The sequence below is a fragment of the Carcharhinus amblyrhynchos genome, chromosome 8 (assembly GCF_965287045.1).
Source record: "Carcharhinus amblyrhynchos chromosome 8, sCarAmb.v2.hapA, whole genome shotgun sequence".
Lineage (NCBI taxonomy): Eukaryota > Metazoa > Chordata > Chondrichthyes > Carcharhiniformes > Carcharhinidae > Carcharhinus > Carcharhinus amblyrhynchos.
In genome coordinates, this window is record NC_137331.1 from 71,208,599 (window position 1) to 71,231,368 (window position 22,770).

Here is a 22,770-nt window from a genome sequence, read left to right on the forward strand (position 1 = left end):
TGCTGCAGTGCTATTAGGAAAGATGTTCTAGGATTGTGACCCAGTGACAGTGTAGGAATGGCAATGTAGTTGCAAGTCAGAATGATAAGTGGTTTGGAGAGGATCTTGTAGATGGTGGTGTTTCTATGTATTTGCTGCCCTTGTCCTTCTTGTACTATAGGTCACGGGTTTGGAAAGTGCTGCCAAAGGAGCTTTGGTGAGTAGCTGTAGTGCATCTTGTAGATTGTACATTGTACATTGTACATTGTGCTGCCACTGCATCAGTGGTGAAGGGAGTGAATGTTTGTGGATGGGCTGCCAATCAATTGGGCTGATTTGACTTGGCTGATGTTAAGCTTTGACTGTTGTTGGCGTTCCCCTCACCCAAGTAAGTGGGGAGTACTCCATTACACTTCTGAATTGTGCTTTGCAGATGCTGGACAGGTTTTGGGAAGTCAGGAGGTGAGTTACTCATAGAATCATAGAAACCCCACAGTGCAGAAAGAGGCCATCTGACCCATCGAGTCTGCACCGACCACAATCCCACCCAGGCCCTATCCCCATTTCCCGACACATTCCCTAATCCCTCTAACCTATGCATCTCAGCTCATTAAGGGGCAATTTTAGCATGGCCAATCAATCTAACCTGCACATCTTTGGACTGTGGGAGGAAACCGGAGCACCCAGAGGAAACACACATAGACACGAGGAGAATGTGCAAACTCCACACAGACAATGACTCAAGCTGGGAATCGAACCCAGGTCCCTGGAGCTATGAAGCAGCAGTGCTAACCACTGTGCTACTGTGCCACTGCAAGGTTCCTAGCCTCTGACCTGCTCCTGCAGCCACAGTATCTATTTGGCTAGTCCAGTTAAGCTTCAGATGAATAGTAACCCCACTCAACAATGGTAAAACCACTGAAATTTTGTTCAGAGAAGATGCTGGAACTGTTGAATGGTTCAAAAGGTACTTACACTTTCTTCTGATATAAGACACGTGGCTCTGGCTCCAGGAATGGAATGCATTTTTGTTTCAATAAAGAACTGTACAACGAATGGTTGAAGAAATCTCCAGTCATTCTGGCCATCATGACAGCTACCATTATTGGCATTATCGACTGTACATCATTGGTTAGTTCCACCTATAAGAATATCGGAAATATCAGGTCAGATTTGAAAAAACTTACCATTAGTACAAACTCAATAATATACTATAATTAGGAAAGTTATATCTTAATTTAAAATTAGGTTTAGCAAGGATTTACTTTAAATGAGAACTTTACAGCTTTTCACCAACTCTTGAAAATCTCTACCTACCTTTAATGCCAAAAAGATCATCTTGCTATTGTTTTCATATGGATCACCTCAGTGAGTTCTTGACGAAGGCTTTCTTAACAATCTCTCTCTAAACCTGACGGATTGATGACTCTTAAAATCCATAGGCAACAACTTTGGTCTATACTCAGTTTATTTCTACACTTACCTTTGGGAGCAGAGAGCACTGGAACTGCACGGGACACTTTTCTGGGAGCAGAGGATAAAGAGAGTGCAAGGCTCAGGGATCTCACTTACCTTCAGGCAGCAGGGAGCACCGGATCTGTGAGGGACACTCTTCTGGAAGCAGAGGATAAAGGGAACATGAGGCTCAGGACCCTTCAAGGGACACTCTGCTCGGGGTGGAGGATAGAGGGAACTCGAGGCTCAGGACCTCAGAGAGAGTGAGGCTCAAGGTGCTCAGCCAAATCTTCATCCATGGCAGTGGGACTGGAGAATCCCAGCCATGAGTGAATTCAGAGAATTCCAACCAATATCTGACACCAAACCACATAAGGTCAGATTTGGTCAGATGACCAAAAGTTTGGACAAACAGGTAGGTTTTAAGGAGTATCTTAAAGGAAAAAAGTGAGTTAAAGAAGTAGAGAGGTGCCAGGAATGGATTCCAGAAATTGAAGTGTAGGCAATTGTATGCATGACCACCAATCATGGAGCAACAAAATACGGAATGCACAGAAGGTCAGCATTAAAGGAGCATTGATATCTTGGAGGGTTGTGAGCTGGAAAAGATTACAAAGATAGACAAGGGTTGATGGCATGGAGGGAGAACTTTAAATAAAGCTATTGCTTGATAGGGAATGGGACTTTCTTGGTGTTAAAACGGGAGCACAAAAGGTCTAGATGACCAACTTTACAAAGGAGAGAATGTGGGGCATCAGCCAGGAGTGTGTTACGCCACTCAGAATAAACAGTATTTCTTGACTATAGCATTAAGCTTTAGACACTACGCTTTACAGGATCAGTTCTGGATTTATTTAGTTTGGAGCAAGATTCTATAACAGTGGGATACAAAAGATGTTTTTTTACAGTAAAAGAATCCTTTGTTGAAAACTTTATTTTTTAAACATGTTTATAAACTGATGTTATTTATCAGAAACTGACCCTTTTTATAGTTTTCCATTTTGTTCAAGAGTTAGCTTATGTATTAAATACCCAAAATGGATTTTCCAAAGAACCAACTATTCGTCTGGATATTATTTGTGTGTATTTATTAACAACATAATTATACAGGATATCTCAGTTAATCTTAGTAATGGGTTCCTGCCCAAGAGTGGCTTAGTCCTTGAATTTATTCCATTCACTTCTTGTTACATGATGCTCACTTTAACTTCTGGTTCAAAGTGTACAACCTCTGCAGAACTGTTCATTATTTTTTCGTAATTCAAAATTTTAGGTAAAATATATGAAATATAATCTACATCCACATAGTAGTTTTTGGTGTGTGGTTTTCTCTGAACAAAAGAACAGTGTCAAATTTCTCAAGAAGTCTTCAGTTGTTTGGAATGGTTATGTTAAGATTTTGGCAAACGAGATGCCTGAACAAAGAGCTGAATTTGAAGATTTAGTCTTTAGCTTACTGCAACAGGAAGTTGTCTGGCTTTTGATCTGCCTTGTTTCTTTAGCCAGTGCAGTTGAAGTATTAATGCTATTACTGTGAGAAGCCTGCGAGGAGTTTTACTGAGCCCAGTTCACTTGAAATAATGATTTGACAGGTTCTTCACTTCAGTGCACAAAATATGTACCAGGTCTATGTTGCCTCAATTAGTAACATTTTACAAGATATCAAACTACTATATTTTCATACTACACAATGAAAAATTCTTTTGATTTATGTTTCTCAATCTTTATTCAGCATGTGAATCCACAGAAGAACCTGACAATAGACAGAAAAGTAATCCAGCAGTTGGAAGCTGGGGTTTCACTACTTATCCTTTTACTATATCTTCCTACTAGACAGTAGTTAATGAAAACTGGTTATTAAAAAACATCTGGGGGGGGGGTAGTTTTCCCGTCCCATCTGCCACAGGAATCAAAGCGGGCAGGGAGCTCACCATGCAAAGTTCCATTGACCTCGGGCGGGATTTTCCAGTTTGGGGCAAGCATGGCTGTAAAATCCCGCCCATAGTGTCAATATTTTCTACAAGACTTATTTTGGACGATATATTTATATTCAGGGGACGTGAGCATCATTGGCTAGATCAGCATTTATTGTCCATCCCTAATTGCCCTTAAGAAGGGCGCTGTGGGTGGCACAGTGGCACAATGGTTAGCACTGCTGCCTCACAGTGCCAGGGACCCGAGTTCGATTCCCAGCTTGGGTCACTGTCTGTGTGGAGTTTACATATTCTCCCCATGTCCGCGTGGGTTTCCTCTGGGTGCTCCGGTTTCCTCCCACAGTCCAAAGATGTGCGGGTTAGGTTGATTGACCATGCTAAATTACCACGCACCTGTGGTAAATTACCTGTGCCACTGTGCCATTCTTGGACAGGAGCTTGCAGGTTGTGGTGTTCCCTTGAACCTGCTGGCCTTGTCCTTTGAGGTGGTAAAGGTCATGGGTTTGGAAGGTGCTGTTGAAGGCGTCTTGGTGAATTGCTGCAGTGTACATTGTAGACGGTACACACTGCTGCCACTGTGGAGGGAATGAATGATTAAGGTGGCAGATGGGATGCCAATCAGGTACGCTGCTTTGTTTTGGAGGGTGTCAGCTTGAGTGTTGTAGGAGCTGCACTCATCCAGCCAAGTGGAGAGTATTCCATCATAATCCTGACTTGTGCTTTGTAAATGGTTGAAAGGCTAATGGAGTCAGCTGATGAGTTACTCGCTGCAGAATTCCCAGCCTCTGATCTGCTCTTGTAGCCACAGTAAAAACTTAAGAACAGGAGCATACCATTCAGCCCATCAAATCTGCTTTGCCATTCAATTAGATCATGGCTGATCATCTACCTCAACATCACTTTCCCACTCTATCTCCATGTCCCTTGGTGTCATTAGTCTCCAAGAACTTATTGAATCTGTTTTGAAGATGCTTAATGAATGAGTTTCCACAGTGCTCTGGTGTAGAGAAGTCCAAAGATTCACCACCGTCTGAGTGAAGAAGTTCATCCTCATCTCCGTCTTGAATGGCCTTACTCATATTCTGAGACTGTGTCCCCTGGGTTTTAGACTCACCAGTCAGGGGAAATACCTTGGGGACAATTCTCCCAGCCCACTATGCTGCTTTTGCAGTGCAGTGGGCCAGGAGACTTAAGCGGAGGCCGTTTCACAAGCTTCCCACTGGACACCACGGCCTCCGTGAATCTCCAAGCGACGGATTTCCGGCACTGTCAGCTCCGTGCCAAGAATTGGGATGGAGCTGCATAAATTATGCACTATAATATAATTTCCATTTATTAGCAGGTCTGGGACTGAAATGTCAGGCCCTCTAGCCTCCCCCCACCTCCCCCCCATCCCCCGACCAGGAGTGTTTCATTCCAGCATTTATTTCATTCCAGGTTTACATTAGCCCACCATTAACGGGGAGCTAGCAGCCCGTCCCCCTTGGAGTAAAGGGGAGGCCATTGAGGCCCCCCCAAGGAAGTGGGGTTGAGAGGGGTGCCCCGTGGACCTTGCCAGTTTGGCAGTGCCAGTTTGGCCCACACCCAGGGGCAAAATGCTAATGCCCAAGTGGGCATCTTAGTACTGCCCACAGGGAATCGAGCAGCGCCAAGGGGGTGGAGCCTAATGGGGGGCCTGATAGGAGCAGGGCCAGCGGGTGGGAGATTAGCAAGATTAGACAGTGGGAGATTAGATTCTATCTCCCCAGTGCCTTCTCATAGAACAATCTGATGAATCTAGAGTGGACTCCCTTTATGATAAGTACACCTTGAATAAGGGAACCAAAACTACACAATACTCCAATTGAGATCTCGCCAATACAACTGCAGCAAGACATCTTTACCCCTGTACTAAAATCCCTTTGAAATGAAGGGCAGCACATAATTTCTAATTGTTTGCTGCAACTACATGCTAACTTTTAGTGACTCATGAACAACGATACCCAGGTCTTTTGGATACCCATGTTTTTTCTGCTTCACATTTATTCACACTATATTCCATCTGCCTTGCTCTATACTAGGCTTTTCCAGCCTATTTGCATGGGGGAGCCACATTTCAATTTTTCTTTCATTCCCAATGAGCAAATTTTGGAACAATAAATTTTGACAGAGCATTAAACAGGAATTTCAAGAAAAAGTGATGAATGAAAACAAACAACTTGCTGAGCAAAAAAACTGTAAAAACAATAAATTAAAAATATGGATAGCCATTAGAGTGTGAAAGAGTAAGAGGTTGTGTGTGTTAAGTTCACTCTGAGTCCCACATGCCCACTCACTCATTCTCACCAACTTTGGTGATGCTGTGTGAGGATGAGGATGAATGGGAACCCTAAAACTGGGGGTGAGACACACACTCTCCACTCCCTGGCAAAACACACATAAACACACACTTAGAATTAATATTATAAGAATAGTCAGTCCTGTATTTGATTGGGTATTATTAATAAACATCAGGTCAGTCAGGTATTTGCATTGGATATTTACAGTAAAAATTATGTCAGTAATCCTTATGATTGGGTGTTCAACACATCAGTTTTAATATCTACCTATTGAATGGTTCCAGAATATTGTCTGTGTGTATACCACCCACACTATTCTCCGACTACACCATCATTCTCACCCACGTCCTCAACCTTACCTCCACATTCACCTTCACTCACCCACCTACCCTTACCTAGCCTGTGTCACTAAATTGAAGGAGAGTGGGTGCGAAGAGAGGGGGAGAGAGACCTGGAGTGAGGCTTAGTTCTGCCCAAATATAGGTGCACTTTGATGGCTGTGGGAAAGCACTGTGGGCCAGGGAAAGTGGGTGGAGTGGAGGAGAAAAGCTAGGGGAAATGAAGAGAACTGGGAGAAAGTGGCGAGAGCCAGGGGGAAAGTAGTGAGAGTTGGGGAAGTGGAGGAAAAGCAGGGAGCTGTGTGTGTGTGTGTTGGGGGGGGGTAGTGGCTCAAGAGCACTGGGAATGTGGCGAGAGCTGGGGAAATGAGGAGAGAGTGGGAAAAGTGGTGAGAGCCAGGGAAGTGGGGGTAGTATTGCTTTAAATACTAGTCATTGACTGTCAAATCTTTCAGCGTCAAATCTTTCAATGAATTTTTTCAATCCACCATAACCAACTTGCCGCTCATAGTACATCATTTCCTTTCTATCAGATTACAGTAGCCATTTTCCATTGAGTCCAGTTTTGCTAGGGCTCCTTGATGCCACACTCAGTCAAATACCGCCTTAATGTTAACAGCTGTCACTCACACCTTAGTAGTGTGCTAACCCTGTGAACATCCACTGTTAGTACAATTAGTAAGAAGTCTCATAACACCAGGTTAAAGTCCAACAGGTTTATTTGGTAGTAAACGCCACTAGCTTTCGGGGCTTTGACCCTTCGTCGAGTGAAACACCCACCAAACGAAGGGGCAAAGCCCCAAAAGCTAGTAGTGTTTACTACCAAATAAACCTGTTGGACTTTAGCCTGGTGTTGTGAGACTTCTTACTGTTTACCCCAGTCCAATGCCGGCATCTCCATGTCAGTACAATTAGTGTCAGAACCCTGGGTAAGAACCACAATAAAGGTTTCATCAGCTTTCTCTTCTAAAAAATTAAAGCCAATGTTAGCTTCTAATGTATACGTTGGAAAAATGTAGTGATTATAATGATAGTTGTCAGAAAAATTTAGTTCCTTGGGTAGCCTATTTTAATCATGTGGTTCACGTTCCACAGTGGGGTCATCTGAAAAATCTGCAGCAGATATTAAAAATTATAATGGTTAGCAATGAGTTACACAATAATGTCATTTACTTTGTCCATCATGACAATAATACTTCCTCTATTTTAAAGAATCAATGCACACTGGACCATATCTCCTAAATAAAGTCAGTTGTGATAAGCTACAGCTTTAACCAATTACACTGTTCTACAACCATTTATTTGCAATGATCTTCCACAGCTGTTGTAATATGACATGTGTTAGGATTGTACCAGTGCTTAGGAGATGGGGGGGTGGGGGGTGTGGGGGGGTGGGGTGTGAGTGGTGGTGGGAGAGTGGTGGTGGTTGCGGGGGAGCGGGGAAGGATGTGTGTGGAATCTGTAAAATCGCAGGGAGCCACATTGGGTCATCTCCCTAATATGGTCGCCACAGCATTTTATCAGCAAGACTGGACAGGGAGCAGCTCCATAGGGACGTGCAGCTTATTGTCATAACTAAAAGCCTGATTAGGATTCATCTTATGGTGTTGTCAGTGGTTTGCAAATGGTGGAGTGGCCCCTGCCACATGGGAAGGCCGCCAGTAGAGGCAGAGAGATCAAGGCACGAAGTGCTAAGAGGTGGCCATGAGCATGATGGCAACCCTCTCTGGCCACAAAAATCTCCCAGCAGAGGGATCCCCTCAGCACTCAGCTCCATGAGTTTTTTTTTACCTTCCAGGCCCGGTTCTCAAGGCCTGCAGAGACTTCAGAGATGCCTGGCCTCTGATTGGGTCAGCAGCATCAAGAGTCTCCTCATTTTCTGTAATTCAACACTGAGCCCATGGGCGGCCAATTAAGAGGTCATCTGTTTAAAAATAATCAAACAGGTCCCACTGCCAGCCAGTGCAGGCTCAGGGATTTTTTTAAAATCCAATTCAATCAAATCAAGCCCAATTCAGAGTCTCAACAAGTTGGGACATTCCTAATCCAAGCTGACAAGACAGGGCTCTCACCTCCTGTCTTGGGCTTGATCTACATGATCCAAGCTGGTTGGAGTAGGCATTGCACCTCCTCCAAGGCTTGATCTCATTTGCACCTTAGCCAAAAGGCCAAGATGCCATTTGTAAAAATTGCTTCAAATGAAGCTAAGATGTAACCTAATGACTTCAACCACGTACAGCGTGTCGATACTACGCTTGATCTTAGCCAAAAGGCCGAGAAGAGGTCGTCCATTTTGTTCTTTACTGTGATGCCAGAGGCCTGACACCTGCAGTAAAATTCAGAATGTTGCTTTCAAAAGTTGGAAACAAGCTCATATTGTCAGTAACACATCGCTGCATAGTTACTGTTTCAATGCATGCTAATTTCTGTCAGGAACACATTCAGATCTTCTTAAAAATGTGCCAAAATCTTAAAACTTTGGAAATCCTGACACCTGGTGGTAAAACTGAAAACATCAATGGGAAAACTTCCGTCATATTCCATAATGAACCAGTGGTTTGAGGGTTCTTCAGTCAGTAAGGAAGTCTCCTGCTATTTTCTGCCATTGGTGACGGTGTAAGGACAATGTGGGGTGATGGAACATTGGCAGAGAGTAAGAAAACATTATTCAGGTAAAGTTTATATTGAGATTTTCTGTTTGGGAAAATATCTCAGATTCAAATATGACACAATCTGATACTTCTATACTTGGTGTATGTTTTGCTTTATTCAAATTATCTAAAACATGCTGTGCTCAGCAAGACTGAAAGTAAGCCAGAGAGCAAGTCAGGGATAAAGATGATGGGAATTCTTTACATCATCTCTGCAGGGCAGATAATTTGTCAGTCATAGAATCCGTCAAATTTTAATTTCAATGAAATCAATACAATTAAAATCAGACAACCTCTACAATATTTGGGCCATCTTCTCCACTGGTCATCTGCGCAATCTTTCCTCGTCCTAATTTGAGCTCTTTTTAAAACTGATTTGAAAGTTTCTCAGGCAAAGAGAGATAAAGAAATAGAAAGCCAGAGAGAAAAAAAAGCACATCCAGGAACCAATTGCAAATCATGGAATTCAATGTTTTCACACCTCTATTAGAAACTCACAAATCAGAGCACTGTTACACCAAGAATCCTTTCTCTTCTTACCAAGCTGTCTGCCCTGTTCCCTCCCCTCACGGCAGACAGACACCTAAAAGGTAATTTTAACCTAACCTGGCAGCAGGGCTACTGATTCAATCATTTCGACTACCTATTTTACAACTTGCCCCATTTTAGTTTACATTGGCTGATAAAATATGCATTAGGCACAATGATGTAATCAGAGTCAAGTTACATATTTAAAAGTATCGGTAGCGCAAATTAAAAGAGGAATTTGTGGGAGAGAGCTAGACCTCAGCTGGTAATTTTCATGGGAAATTTACTATGCCCGCCCACCCAGTTTCCACCGATCAATGCAACTTGATGACAAGAATAGCAAAACCATGGCAGAATCAGAGGGTGAAAATTTATGAAAATGAAACCTAGCCACAATGCTTGGAGTTTCTTCCTACAAAATTGGCCTTCCATCACTCTGTAACATACAATCTTAAAAGCAATTTTTTAAGCAAACAGCTGGCTTTAACTTTGCTTTTCTATTGGCATTTCAGGTGTCTAATTGTCTCCTACTTGTAGTTTATAGCTGATTAAGATTTATTCATGTCTTTTTGGCTGGCCCATTGCCAAAGGTAATACCCAAACTTTATCACAGGCTTCAAAAGAAAAAAACTGAGAATAGACTGGACACTTCTTCAACTCAGGTTAATCCTGATATCAAGCCAGCCCGCACTTGCAAAATTCAAAACTTAGAGCAGGATTTTTCTCCCACTCCACAGCGTGTTTTGCAGTAGCAGGAGGCAGTGTGCACTTCCTGACGAAGGGATCTCGTAGTACTGTCATTGTCAATGGCACCTCCCGTTAAATGCATTACCACCAGGAAACCAATGGTGGTAGTGCGTCGTTGGTGGGACCTTAAGATCCCAACAGCGTGAATGGGAGCAAAATTTTGGCAACAGTGTCTAACATTAGGCGTAATAATACAATGGACAACATTTACTATCCAAACCTGATTGTGCTAAGAAATATACCTACGACCAATTTAAGATTATCAGCTGGGCTCACAGTGTGGCTCACTTACATGTGCAAGAAGCTACATATATTAATACAGAGCCTTGTTCTTTACAGACGGACAGAACATGTGCATAACTGCACCTATTTCAACTCAACAAAGTAAGTGACATCTAATCTCTGGTTCATTCCTCAGGACAGTGCCTGATCAATCCGTCAACCTGTCTGGTTTGAACTTAAACAAAACTGGTGCATTCTCCGTGGCAACACCTCTACCAATCAAAGTCTACTTGCCAACTAATCATCATTCTTTTCTCATGAAGTATAAATTGGTATACATTTGGTATTCTTGTGAATGTCCTGGTGAGTGTCAAATGAAAAGCTTCAACATGTGTTTTTTTTTCAGCAATATACAAATGTTATTTCTGTTCAGGTTATTTCAAGTTGCACTCCATTCTTAGCTGCAATGTATTTTATTAATGTTGTTTTATAGATTAACAGAATGATATGTTATTTAATTGGTCATTAACCAATTAGAATGAATATTATTGATCATTCCCTATTGTTTATCCATTTTACAACAGGCTTAAGTATAGAAATCTTTTGTGAGGTGTCTTAACAAATGATCTCTGGATCAAAAAGTTCAATAAACCCTGTCTTGTTACGCATGACTTCCCTTTCATAAACTCATTTTTGGCATGGCAGAATCATTGTTTCTGCCTTTATCTGAATTAAGCTGTTTTGCTGCTTCATTTAGAATGTTCATTATTTTCTTAAGGTGGATGTCACATTAACCCATTTAATCAGAATTGTACTTCTAAACTTCAAAAAATTGCAACAAATTGTTTAACTTACAAATATCTAATAGCTAATGAATTTCAAGGAATTTCAGCTACAGTTTCCCTAAATCTAACCTCCACTTCCAGAAAAGAAAATGGATTGGGGTTCAATTTTTAACTTTAGGAACAATTCCATTGAAATATGTATCTGTTTACAGGTGTAACCATATAAATTAAAATAGTATAAAAATCTTCCACTCATAAATTAGACCCATTATAATTTTCCTTGCTGATTCCTTGGCTTCACAAAACTGCTGGTTAAAGTCTTCTCCAGTAGCAGAGAGCTGTTAAGGCAGGTTACTGGACGGTACAGACAAGTTGGACCAAAGGGCCTGTTTCCATGCTGTAAACCCAGAAAATAGAGCCCATACTAGCATGGATGCCACTTTGATGGAAAAATCAGCAGCAGTAGGTGCACAGCAGTCCTCAGATCATACTGACCTTTGCTATCTCTAACACTTGAAAGTTGATCAAGGCCAGTCCACAATGTCTCATTCTAGTTCTATACTGACAAGCACCCTACAGGGATGTAGTTTCAAGCACCTAGTCACCTGAGTTCTAATTTTCAGCACAGGGAGGCAGTAGCCAGGGGTCACCATCTCTTACAAAGGACAGTGTACCTCTACCAAGTATTCCTGGTTTTAGCAGTTTCCTAAGAAAAACAATGGTAAGGAAACTGACCATTGCATCTATGAGGTCAGATAACGCTGATTCATATCTTGACTCCATCTTATTGATTCCATAATCCTTAATATCCTACTACCAATCTCAGTTTTGACACTTTCAATTGACCTAATCTTAACAGATTTTTGGTGGAGAGAGATCTAGATTTCCGCTACACTTGGTGTGATGAAATGTTTTCTGACGCTTCCTGGCAAAAATGAAACATTATTATTGCAGGGTCTGAAAGCATGACCCCAAGACTCCAGTGGTGGTGATTTTAATTCTTCACCTTGTTCTCACACTAACACTTTTGTCCTTGGCTTGTTGCACTTGTTACAGTGAGATGTGGATCATCACCTCATCTTTTGGTTACAGCTTTCTGAGCTCAATATGTGGCTCAACAATTTCAGACTATAATCTGGACACCGTTTTGTTTCCTTTGCATGTTTTTGATTTTTTTTCAGTCAGCAACACACGTGCTCTAGATGCATTTTGTTTCTTGTTTCTTTTCTTGCCCCATCAGCATTCTCTTTCACCCTCTTCTTTTGCTCTTGTGCAGCTAGTGCTATATTCCTCCCTAAATCTCAATTCGCTATCCCTGTCTATATTTGGCCACTCACCCCTTCCAGTTTTCAATTTCTTGTCACTTCTGCTCTGCAGCCTGAGAAGATTGTCATTGCCCTGCTCTCCATTTTACACAAGTGAATCAGGGAATAGCCATGAGGCAGTCGCAGAAATCTGTATGCTATGAAACTGGTCTATTCTTTTGTGAGCAAAGGAGGCACAGTGTTTTTTCGAGGATTGAAGCCAGCAGAACTCCAGATAAAGGAGAACGTGAATAGGGGCAGGACAGAAGAACAAGACAGTCAGATAGAGATCAGAAGCGGAACTAGAGGGAAATCTGACCCAATATCAAAGAAGAGCGAAATATAGTTGGTGTTGTCTAAGGTATCTATATCTGGCTAGCGATGTAAAAATCAAAAACAAAGCAACTACTGGCAAACGTATTGGAGGGGATTTTACAGCCTTGCTCATGCGAGACCAGAAATTCCCACCCAAGGTCAGCAGAGATTTCCGTTGTTGGGCCTCACCCGCTCCAATTCTGGGTGGGCGAGGTAGTAGAGTTTCAGCCATTGTATTTAATGAACATTTCTTACCATGATGGCAGTGAGAGAGATTGTCAGTCTGGAAACACCACAGAAATATGAGGCGGCTCCAATTACTGCAAAAAGGCCAGGGTCTATCCAGGCTTCATACTTGTCAGTTTGGATACCAAAAATCGACACCATTATGAGACCAATTATCCTGCCATACAATGCTCCAGTGTACCTAATGGAGAAAGATAATCAGTTCTAGGACATTTCATATAGATTTTCCTTTGAAAAAAAATCAATTTCATTTCAGATCTCAACTTCTATAGGTCCCCAGTTACATTTTGCTGGTGAAGATTTTCAAATCTTAAAGATTAAGAATGAAAAGTGAAAAACCTAATGTCTTCCTAATTTCCCATGTGGAAACTTACTGGACGAACAACAGGGGGGTTCAAATGTGAAATATTCCCTCAGAGGAAGGAAATGAATATGGTCCATGGATTTCTTATCGAGTCACACAGCAGAGGCCTGACAGCAAGCATTCCCTAGATAATCAATCTTGTAACTCAATATAATGCCCCTCTGCTGCTGTTTAGGCAACTCTTACTGAAACTATTATCCAAAGGAACAGAGTGTAGGCAAGAGGATAAATATTCTAACAATTGCCCTAGGTATTTCATAGAATGCCTGCAGTGCAGAAGGAGGCCCTTTGGCCCATCAGGCCTACATTGACAACAAAGCCATCCAGATCCTATCCCCATAACCCCATGCATTTATCCTGCTAATCCTTCTGACATTAAGGGGAAATATAGCAGGGCCAAATAACCCAATCTGCACATATTTGGAGTATGGGAGGAAACCAGAGTACCCGACGGAACCCCATGCAAACATGGGGATAATGTGCAAACTCCACACAGACAGTCACCCAAGGTTGGAATTAAACCTGGGTCCCTGGCGCTGTGAGGCAGCAGTGCTAACCATTGAGCCACTGTTTTACCTACCTCAGATTTCCTCACAGGAGAAAACAAACAATACCAGATTCGGACACAGATAAAGATAGGCTATATCAGATTGACACAGGAGACAGACTATGTCAGATTGACATAGATTAATATAAACTGTATCATAAACTGACACAGGCAAAGCCTGGTTATATTAGATTGACAAAGGTAAAGACAGGCTCCAGCAGTGATTGACAGAGGTAAAGACAGGCTTATTGATACAAGTAAAGACAGACTGTATCAGAGATTGACATAGCTACAGAGAAGATGCATCAATGATGTGTTACAGATAGGAGTGAGACAGGTAAACTGCACAGATTTCTTCTCAGCACCTGTCCGTGAGCAGGGGATGTTTTGACTTTTTTGAAGTATGTGGTTGTGTGTTTTCCTAAACCCTCAGTTTCTGGATCCAACTTACAAATAACCTCCAGCAAACTCACATTATGATTAATTCAGAAGATTAGTTTGTTTCACAATCAAAATCAGGGGAAGAGTGTTAGCAACTTCCCACTCCACCACACATACATGGTAAAGGGAGAATAGGAAAAAGAGTTCTATAACCATGGATAGTAATATCACAAGAATCACAGAAATTAATATTCGTACAAATAATTTCCTGAGTCAGGGGTCCAATGTGGAATTATTTCAAGCCAGAACACAGGTTCAGCTAGTTGAAGATAGAAGTTGTAGAGTTTGCTTTACAGTTGATGCCAGTACCACAAGGTAAAGTAGGTACATAGACACTGAATCAGTTCTACATGGAATCTTCCAGCAGGGACAGGCTTCGAGGAGCAGACTGCTGTTCTGTCTGGAGGTCTACTTCTTGGTAGTTCACAACTTGGATGTTAGGCTTGTGGGGCTAAAGACGTAGGGCAGAATTTTACAAGATTGATTCTAAGTGTATAGCTAGCATTAAAATGGAAGAGTTCTTGATCCATTTTTTGGGCGCGTTTTCACGCCCAATCGTATGCGCTTAAGTATCAAAAATACGGGCTAGACTGTCTCTAGCTGCTGCAGGCAGTGGGCTAGGCTTACTTTGCAAACCAGTCTGCACAGGGACCTCTGATTCTACACATGCACAATTGCAACAGCAGAGTCTGACAGATAGAAAGAGGGCTGTCAAGTCCCCTGCTGTTTCAGATAGCCTCACAAGATCTCCCCCCACCGCAATAACAGGGGCCTGCAGCTGATCATAAACCACACATCACCTGAGATCCAGCCTCCACCACCGCACCCCCCCCACACCCAGGCTGATCATGCCCCCTCCCTCAGATCTAATCCGATTGCAGAATGGCAGTGGGTCCACCCTCCCCCCAATCAATCATGTTGCAGAATTGGCTGCAGGTCCCTCTTCCCTTCCAGGCCCTGATCCCTTTGGGTCTTGTCCCCATAGGTCCCCTGGCACTGGCCAGTGGGCAGTGCCAAGGTGCCCAGAGGGCATTACCCAGTGCCAGGATGCACTGTCAGGTTGGCACTGCCCAGGGGGCAACCCCCCTTGCCCTCAGTGTCTATTGGTTCCATCAGCAAGAGTTTGATCTTGCCAAAAATGCAACTCTTGTAAAATCACAACAGCCAAGAAATTGCACGTGTTCCTGATTTCTCAGCTTTTGCAAGATTTTACTAGCCTGCTCTGACCATCGATAGGCGGGGCAAGCCAGTAATATCCCAGCCATAATCTTAAAACTGTCCAAAAGGGAATAAGCTTAAGTCATATGAATAGCTTAACAATTAGTTTCTATGCTTCTGGTCAGAATTTCATTGTCCCAGCTAATGGGGAAGACAAGATTAGTATTAACTCTGTTCTGATATAATGAGTTCCGATCTCTCTCTTTTGTGGTAGTTTAGGTTAGAGAGCCAGTTTGTCTGCACTTCCACCACTTTTGTTAAGGGGGCTGTACAATCAGGTCTGAGATTCCACAGGCTAAATGAGGAATTATTTTGTTCTTGTAATGCCTGGTGGTAGCTCCCAGAACATAGGGCTAACTCTGTGGTCATGTGACTTTTAGCAGCCAACTTATTTGGTTCAGATTAAAGTTTTTTTTTAATTGGCAAGAGAATAAAGTTCTGAATTTCTTTTCATTTTATGTGGAACCCAACACAGTAGACATTGGCTGATGCAGGATCAGAAACTGATACAGTTCAAGAAAGATTGGATCCAGAAACTGAGGGTTTAGGAAAACACACCACAACATACTTCAAGAACTGTAAAATGTAAAGACAGGCTAGATTAGAAATTGATGTAGCTAAAAACAGGCTGTATCAGAGATTGAGAGAGGATGTGCACCAGCTGAATCAAAGATTGATACAAGTAAAGACAGGTTGTAGCAGAGAATGACACAGGTCCAGACAGGCGGTATCAGCAATTGATGCAGCTAAATAAAGACTGTATTAGATATTGATACAGGTAAAGACAGGCTGTATCAGAGATTGCCATGGGTGCAGGAAGACATTAGAAGAAATTGATACAGGTAATTTCAAATTGTATCAAGATCGACAAAGGTAAAGATAAGTTTTATCAGAAATTAATGCAGGCTCATAAAGGATGTGTCATATATTGATGTAGATAAAGACAGGCTGTATCAGAAATTGACACAGGTAAAGACAGACTGCATTAATGATTGACACAACTAAAGGCAGGCTGGCTGTATCAGGGATTGACACAGGTAAAGGCAGGCTGTATCAGATTGACACAGGTAAAAACAGGCTGTATCAGGAATTGACACAGGTAAAGACAGGCTGTATCAGATTGACACAAGTAAGGACAGGCTGTATCAGATTTTCCAACCTGCACTATTTTAACAACAACATGAGCAGCAATAACAGGTTGCATTTTCTATAGCTGCTTTAATAATGTAAAAAATCCCAGAACTTGACAAGGGTGGTACCCAATAAAATTTGACACAAAGCCACATGATGGATTAGAGCAGACAGTCACAAGGTTGGTCAAAAATTGTCTTGTAGAGGGTTTACAGGGGAGGGAGAAAAGCTGAGAAGTTTATGGATGGAATTCCAGAGTTTTGGGCCTCAGTAGTTAAAGACGTGGTTGCCACCGGTGGAACAATTAAAATCAGAGATGCTGAATAGGAATTAGAGGAGTGCAAGGTATAACAGGGGGTTGTAGAACCAGAGAAGTAAGGCTGTGAAAGGATCTAAAAACAAGGTGAGACTTTTGCTTAACTGGAAACCAAAGTAGGATAGACAACACAGCAGTATTAGGTGAATGGGACTTAGTGTGAGTTAGGAAATGGGCGGAAGAGTTTTTGATTAGTTTATGTTTCAGGCAGTTGGAAGAGTTGAGTTTTTACTGACAACAAAGTAATAACTCAAAAATGTAGGTTGCTCAATCAATTATTTGTTGGCCTTATTAGACAGTGTGCTGGAAAGCATATCCCTAGTAAAGATTAACAGGAGTAAAATGACTTCTTACAGCATTGGTATGACAAGTCCACATGCCATAGCAGTACCAGCTGTCCAACAAGAAAATAGGTAGTAAATAATAAGGGCTGTGAAGAGAGCAGCATATCCAAATTCTTCATGTGTCCCTCTTCTGAAGAGATATACAATTCCATTATAGCCATTTTCAATCAGAAGTACAGCAGCTAAAGGCAGACACAACAGCACAATAGTTGAGAAAGACAAAGGCAAAATACTAAAATCTAAAATAAAACAACAAGAGTAACTTATATTTATCTAATGGCTTTAATATAATTGAACTTAATAAGCACAATAAAAACAGGAAGTGCTGTAAATACTCAACAAGTCAGGTACTATCTGTGGAGAGAAAAACAAAGTTGATGTTTCAAGGGTGAGCTCCTTTGATTTTCAAGTAATGAAGTATTTTTAAAGTGTAATTACTGTTGTAACATAGGGAAAGACTTCAGCCAATTTGTGCACAGCAGGATCCCATAAACAGCAATGAGGTGAATGACTAGAATTATGTGATTTTGATGGGATTGTTTAAGGGATAAACATTGGCCAAAACACTGGACAAAACTCCCTTCTCATCTTTGAATAGTCTTGTGGGATCTTTTATGTCCACCTTAGCGAGCTGTTGCTGACCTTTCTTTAAGGCCTCACCTCAAAATGCTGCACTCTGTCAGTACGGAGTTTGGAAGTATCAGCCTAGGTCTTAAAAGAAATATCAAAAACTGGAGAGGGAGGCAGAAAGAGGGGGAAATTTCTTATTAAACCAAAAACATGTAAACAATCAAAACTACTTTGAAAATAAAAGAAAATTGCCAGAATTCCCCAGCCATTCACGCCTATTCACATTCTAGTTAGCTCTAGAACGTAAGAAACTGTCCTGAAAACACTCTATGTACTCATAATGATTTAGTATCCAAAGACAAGTCTCTCACTTCCTGATCCCTAAAAACATCTCCACCATCTAAAAAGCTCTATATATGATGCAATATTCCCCACTCAGTTCACTGTCACTGAACTGAATATCTATCCCCTCCAAAATTCCAGGAAAGTTTCTTCCATCATTACCTTGATTGTAAGTGTGATTTGAATGCTTTACACCATCGGGTCCAATCCAGGTTGTTCCTAGTGGACAGTTGTATGAGTTAAAATGTTCTGTCTTACCCAATAGGTGAGTAAGTTCTGTTGAGATGTTGTAGTAAAATGATCTAGTTAACCATTGAGAGAAAAATGTCAATTAAGTTTCTCATGGTAAGTACAATAACTATTAAACAGGGGAAAGATAAAAAGAAATTTATAATACTGGCTAACTGGTGATTGAAAATGAAACTTACCACAAAAATGAGGGGGCTCAGAACTAAGTATAAGTTCCTCTCATGTGCTATGAATTCCACAATCAGTATTGAACTGACAACTCTGTTATAGTAATTCATAACATTTTAGAACGGATATGTATTTTGGACACTTAAATGAGAGCAATTTATAGTCCGTTCCCTATTCATTTATTTGTATCTCAAAAAAGAATTCAACTGTGAAAATGTCCAAGCACTTACGTACTCACACATGTGTCATTTGCAGCATAAACTCAAACAAATTATCAATATTCATGATTCACTTTCTAATTAAGAATATTTTGATTTAATTTATTTATGTTGATGTGAAGGGACCGCATATTTATACTGGTAATTTTTGACATGCGCCTCCAAGAAGTATCTTTATCGCTATGGTCTCCTTCTCTTCAAGTTTATAAAAACTGAGAAAATAGCATAAGTTCATTGTGAACAGATTTATTTTAAAACTGGCATGAAGTTATTGAAATCCAATAAATAGTAAAAGTCCCTTAAAAGACAAACAGAGTTCAGGCTAATTCATCCAATTTTCTAACTCAGTAGTACTCACCCTGTACTCACTTCCAATCATTTACAAATATAACAATACAGCAAATTACCTTCAAACTTTGAGTAAGCCAGGCTTGAACTCAACTCTCAAGTGACACATAAATGTTTAATTTCCTCTGGTAACAGACTTCATAAATTTGCCCCCACATATTGGTCCACAGGAAACCATTCTAGTAGCAGAGGTCATATTGCAACTTGAAATATTGACTAAGAGTTGTGGAGCCATTAATATAGTAATTCTTTCACTTAAGATTAGTAGGTACAACTTGAATTTAAATCAATTCTTTAATTTAGCAAGCGGAAGAGGACTAGACACTGAGAAGGAATGAGGAGAAAATGTTTGAAGAAGTACACTTTGAGGAAATCTTTGAAGCTAGTAAAAGACGAGCAGTCACTTAGGTCATTTTTAACTATGCATTCAGAGCCAGAGCATAATCTGTAATGGCATTCCTTCCTGCACCTTGATTTATTATTGTCACACATATTGGGATACAATGTAAAGTATTGTTTCTTACATGCTGTACAGACAAAACATAAGGTTCATACAGTACAAAGGCAACAAGGAAAGGAGAGGGTGCAAAATATAGTATTACATTTAAAGGTAGGGTGAAAGATCAACTTAATATATGATTGGACCATTCAAAAGTCTGATGGCAGCTGGGAAGAAGCTGTTCTTGAGTTGGTTGGTACGTGTTGTCAGACTTTTATATCTTCTTCCTGACAGATGAAGGTCAAAGAGAGTATGTCCAGGATGACAGGGGTACTTGATTATGGTGCCTGCTTTTTCTGAGGCAGTGGGAAGTGTTGACAAAAATCAATGGTTGGGAGGTTGATTTGTGTGATGGACTGGACTACATTCACAACCTTTTGCAGTTTCTTGCGGTCTTGGCCAGAATAGGAGCCATACCAAGTTGTGATACGGCTGGAAAGTATGCTCTCTGTGGTGCATCTGCAAAAATTGGTGAGAGTCACAATGTGCATGCTAAAATTTCCTGAGCCTTCTGAGAAAGTAGAGGCATTGGTGGGCTTTCTTAACTGCTTGACCAGGACAGGTTGTTGGTGATCTGGACACTTAGAAACTTGAAGTTCTCGACCATTTCCACTTCATTGCCTTTGATGCAGACAGAGGCATGTTCTCCACTGCATTCCCTAAAGTCGATGACTACCTTTCATTTTACTGACATTGAGGGAGATATTATTGTAATTTCATCAGATTCTCTATCTCTTTCCTGTACTCCATCTCATCATTGTTTGAAATCTGATCCACTATAGTGGTATCATCAGCAAACTTGAAAATGGAGTTGGAATGGAATTTCACCACACAGTCATAAGTGTATAAGGAGTATAGTAAGGGGCTGAGGATACAACCTTGAGGTCACTGGTGTTGAGATAATCATGGAGGAGGTGTCATTACCTATCCTAACTGATTACATACAGTTTATGGGTTAGGAAGTCTAGGATCCAATCACAGATGGAGGAGCCAAGCCCCAGGCCACAGAGTTTAGAGATAAGTTTCCAATTGCCACATGTATGCTGATGGCAGCCAGCTTCACCTCACCACCACATTGCATTTGAAGCATTTCAGAGAAGGTTCATGTGACTGATTCCTGGGATAAAGGGGTTAGCTTATAAGGAGCGGTTGAGCAGCATGGACCTATACCCATTGGAATTTAGAATAATGTGAGGTGATCAAATTAAAATATACTGAATGGAAACTCAGCTAAGAATCAAATAGGACACCACTGAATGAACAGTGAGGAGGAAAGGGCTCTGGTGGTTAATATTTTGGTGGTAGTCAGCCAAAGTAATTTCGATCATATCAATGGAAGCTGAATGAAGGATATTGTGCATTAAAAATGCACTACCTGGGGCTCTCACTTGGTTCAGAGGTAAAAGAATCAGTTTTGAACCATATAGTTCAGGTCACAGCAGAGGCAGACTTACAACGAAATATATGGTGTATAGGCACAGGGCTCCACAATAGGAGGGCTCCACACTGGCCTCTGATTGTGTGTGCATCAATCAGTCTTATAGCTCTGCATTTGCTGACAGGCATAAGAAATACAAATTATCCTATCAGTAGACAATGCAGAGCAACATCTAACTCTGATTAGTCAAAGCCCCTTAGAGTGCAGGACTCAATTAGATTGGATCACAGTATGAACTGGCAACATGAGAAGCTGGATGATGCAACTTCCAGCAAGATTTAAAGAGGCAATTCCAGCAACCCAGGCAGAAAAAAGGTATGGGCCATCCATTGCCAATGCCATCCCTGGTTTCCATGTCCCTGTCCAGCCTGCTCTGGAATGCTCTGGCCAGTTCCCAGTCCCTCGTGCACCACCATGTCTCCCTGACCCACCAAGCCAAGATGGCCATAAGTGTCTGGCTTCAGCCCTTCCAACTCCCAGCCCAGCACGGCTGAGCAGGTTGACAAGAGCCTCAATGATTTCTTTGCCAAAAGAGACAAGAAGTAGAAGACAAAACCAAAGTGGCTAAGGCGGTGCCTCCCACCGGGCTGGTCAAAGCCATAGTGTCGATTGAAGCCCCCGCCCCGGCCCTTGCCCTGGCCCCAGACCCACCCCTGCCCGCCACCACTGCTGCCACTGCTGTCTCATGTTGGCAGCAGTGACTTCTGCTGAAGCTGCACTGGTATCAGACCCCAGAGTGGCCAAGAAAGTGAAGAAGGAGAAAGAACAGGTGGTAAAGAGCAAGTGTGAAGATTCCCAACAGGAATGGGTCAGGGAGGATGAAAAATGGAAAGAGTTTGACTTGAACAAAAGGGAGTTGACCTGGAGTGGCTCATTGACCAGAGAGCCAGGGCTGAGTTGAAGCCAGAAACACTCAGCCATCTTGACTTAGTGACTCAGGGGGACAGGGTGGAGCAGGAGGGATCGGGAGCTGGCCAAAACCACCCAGAAGTTGATTACGGTGGCTTGAAAATCAATTTCTTACAAATCAGTGGTCAAAGAGAGAAAAAAGATGATGAGAAGAATCAAAGACAATCAGGGTGAAGATGGTGGAGAGCATCGGGTGTAGAGAAGGAAACAAGTCAGGCCCTGGGACAAGATTAATCCAGCACCAGCACTTGTCGTTGTGTTTGCAGAAACCCCAGAATCAAACCACCCTAGTGCTTATCAGCCTTCTGCAGCCAGATTGGGTATTGTGATAAGAACACAATCACAAGAACAACCAGAGATTTGCAATGATGTAGTTCCAGCCCTACAAGCCTTTGCAAAGCTTGTAGAAACCAGAAAAGATAAAGAAATGGAAAAGGCCTTTGAGATGGTGAAATATAAAAACAGAGCCAGAGAGGATAGTTCTAAAAGTCAGTCCATTCAGCTAGAACTTGGTAAGTTTGTTCTTGGGGAACAGTAAATGTTGGTGCCTATTTTACGGCTCTGCATTCCAGCCTAGGTAACTAACCTACATGAAACCTATCTGTTTTCACCTCACAACACCAGAAACATTTTTAATTGATCTGGTATAGACTTCTGCAAGCATATGAGGCATCTGCAAGCTTTCATGGGAATTTTAAGCTTAAAGCATAATAACTGTTATAATCTACTATGGACTGGAACTGATAAAGGATTGCTGATAAAGAGTGTCAGTCACTCTTGGAGCAATGTTTCTGGGTAAAGATTAGAACTGCAGCCATTAAGATTTCCAATTGTTTGTAGTCCTGC

At 41.7% G+C, this 22,770-nt stretch overlaps 1 protein-coding gene, 1 non-coding gene and 1 pseudogene across 2 annotated transcripts in view; 1 reads left to right on the forward strand and 2 right to left on the reverse strand.

The window, feature by feature from the left end:
- Window positions 1-22,770, reverse strand: part of LOC145347037 (chloride channel protein C-like) — an 86,821-nt gene that overhangs the window by 36,032 nt on the left and 28,019 nt on the right. Inside the window, exons 9-12 of the mRNA XM_080194941.1 lie at window positions 18,258-18,397; window positions 17,194-17,365; window positions 12,832-13,003; window positions 955-1,121 (exon numbers count right to left, since the gene is read on the reverse strand). Coding sequence (XP_080051067.1) covers window positions 955-1,121; window positions 12,832-13,003; window positions 17,194-17,365; window positions 18,258-18,397 — 651 coding nt within the window. The remainder of the gene's footprint in view (window positions 1-954; window positions 1,122-12,831; window positions 13,004-17,193; window positions 17,366-18,257; window positions 18,398-22,770) is intronic.
- Window positions 8,111-8,309, reverse strand: LOC145347166 (U2 spliceosomal RNA). The gene has a single exon (XR_013887812.1). It is a non-coding gene; the product is annotated as a U2 spliceosomal RNA (small nuclear RNA).
- On the forward strand, window positions 18,420-22,462 carry LOC145346919 (protein CDV3 homolog; annotated as a pseudogene).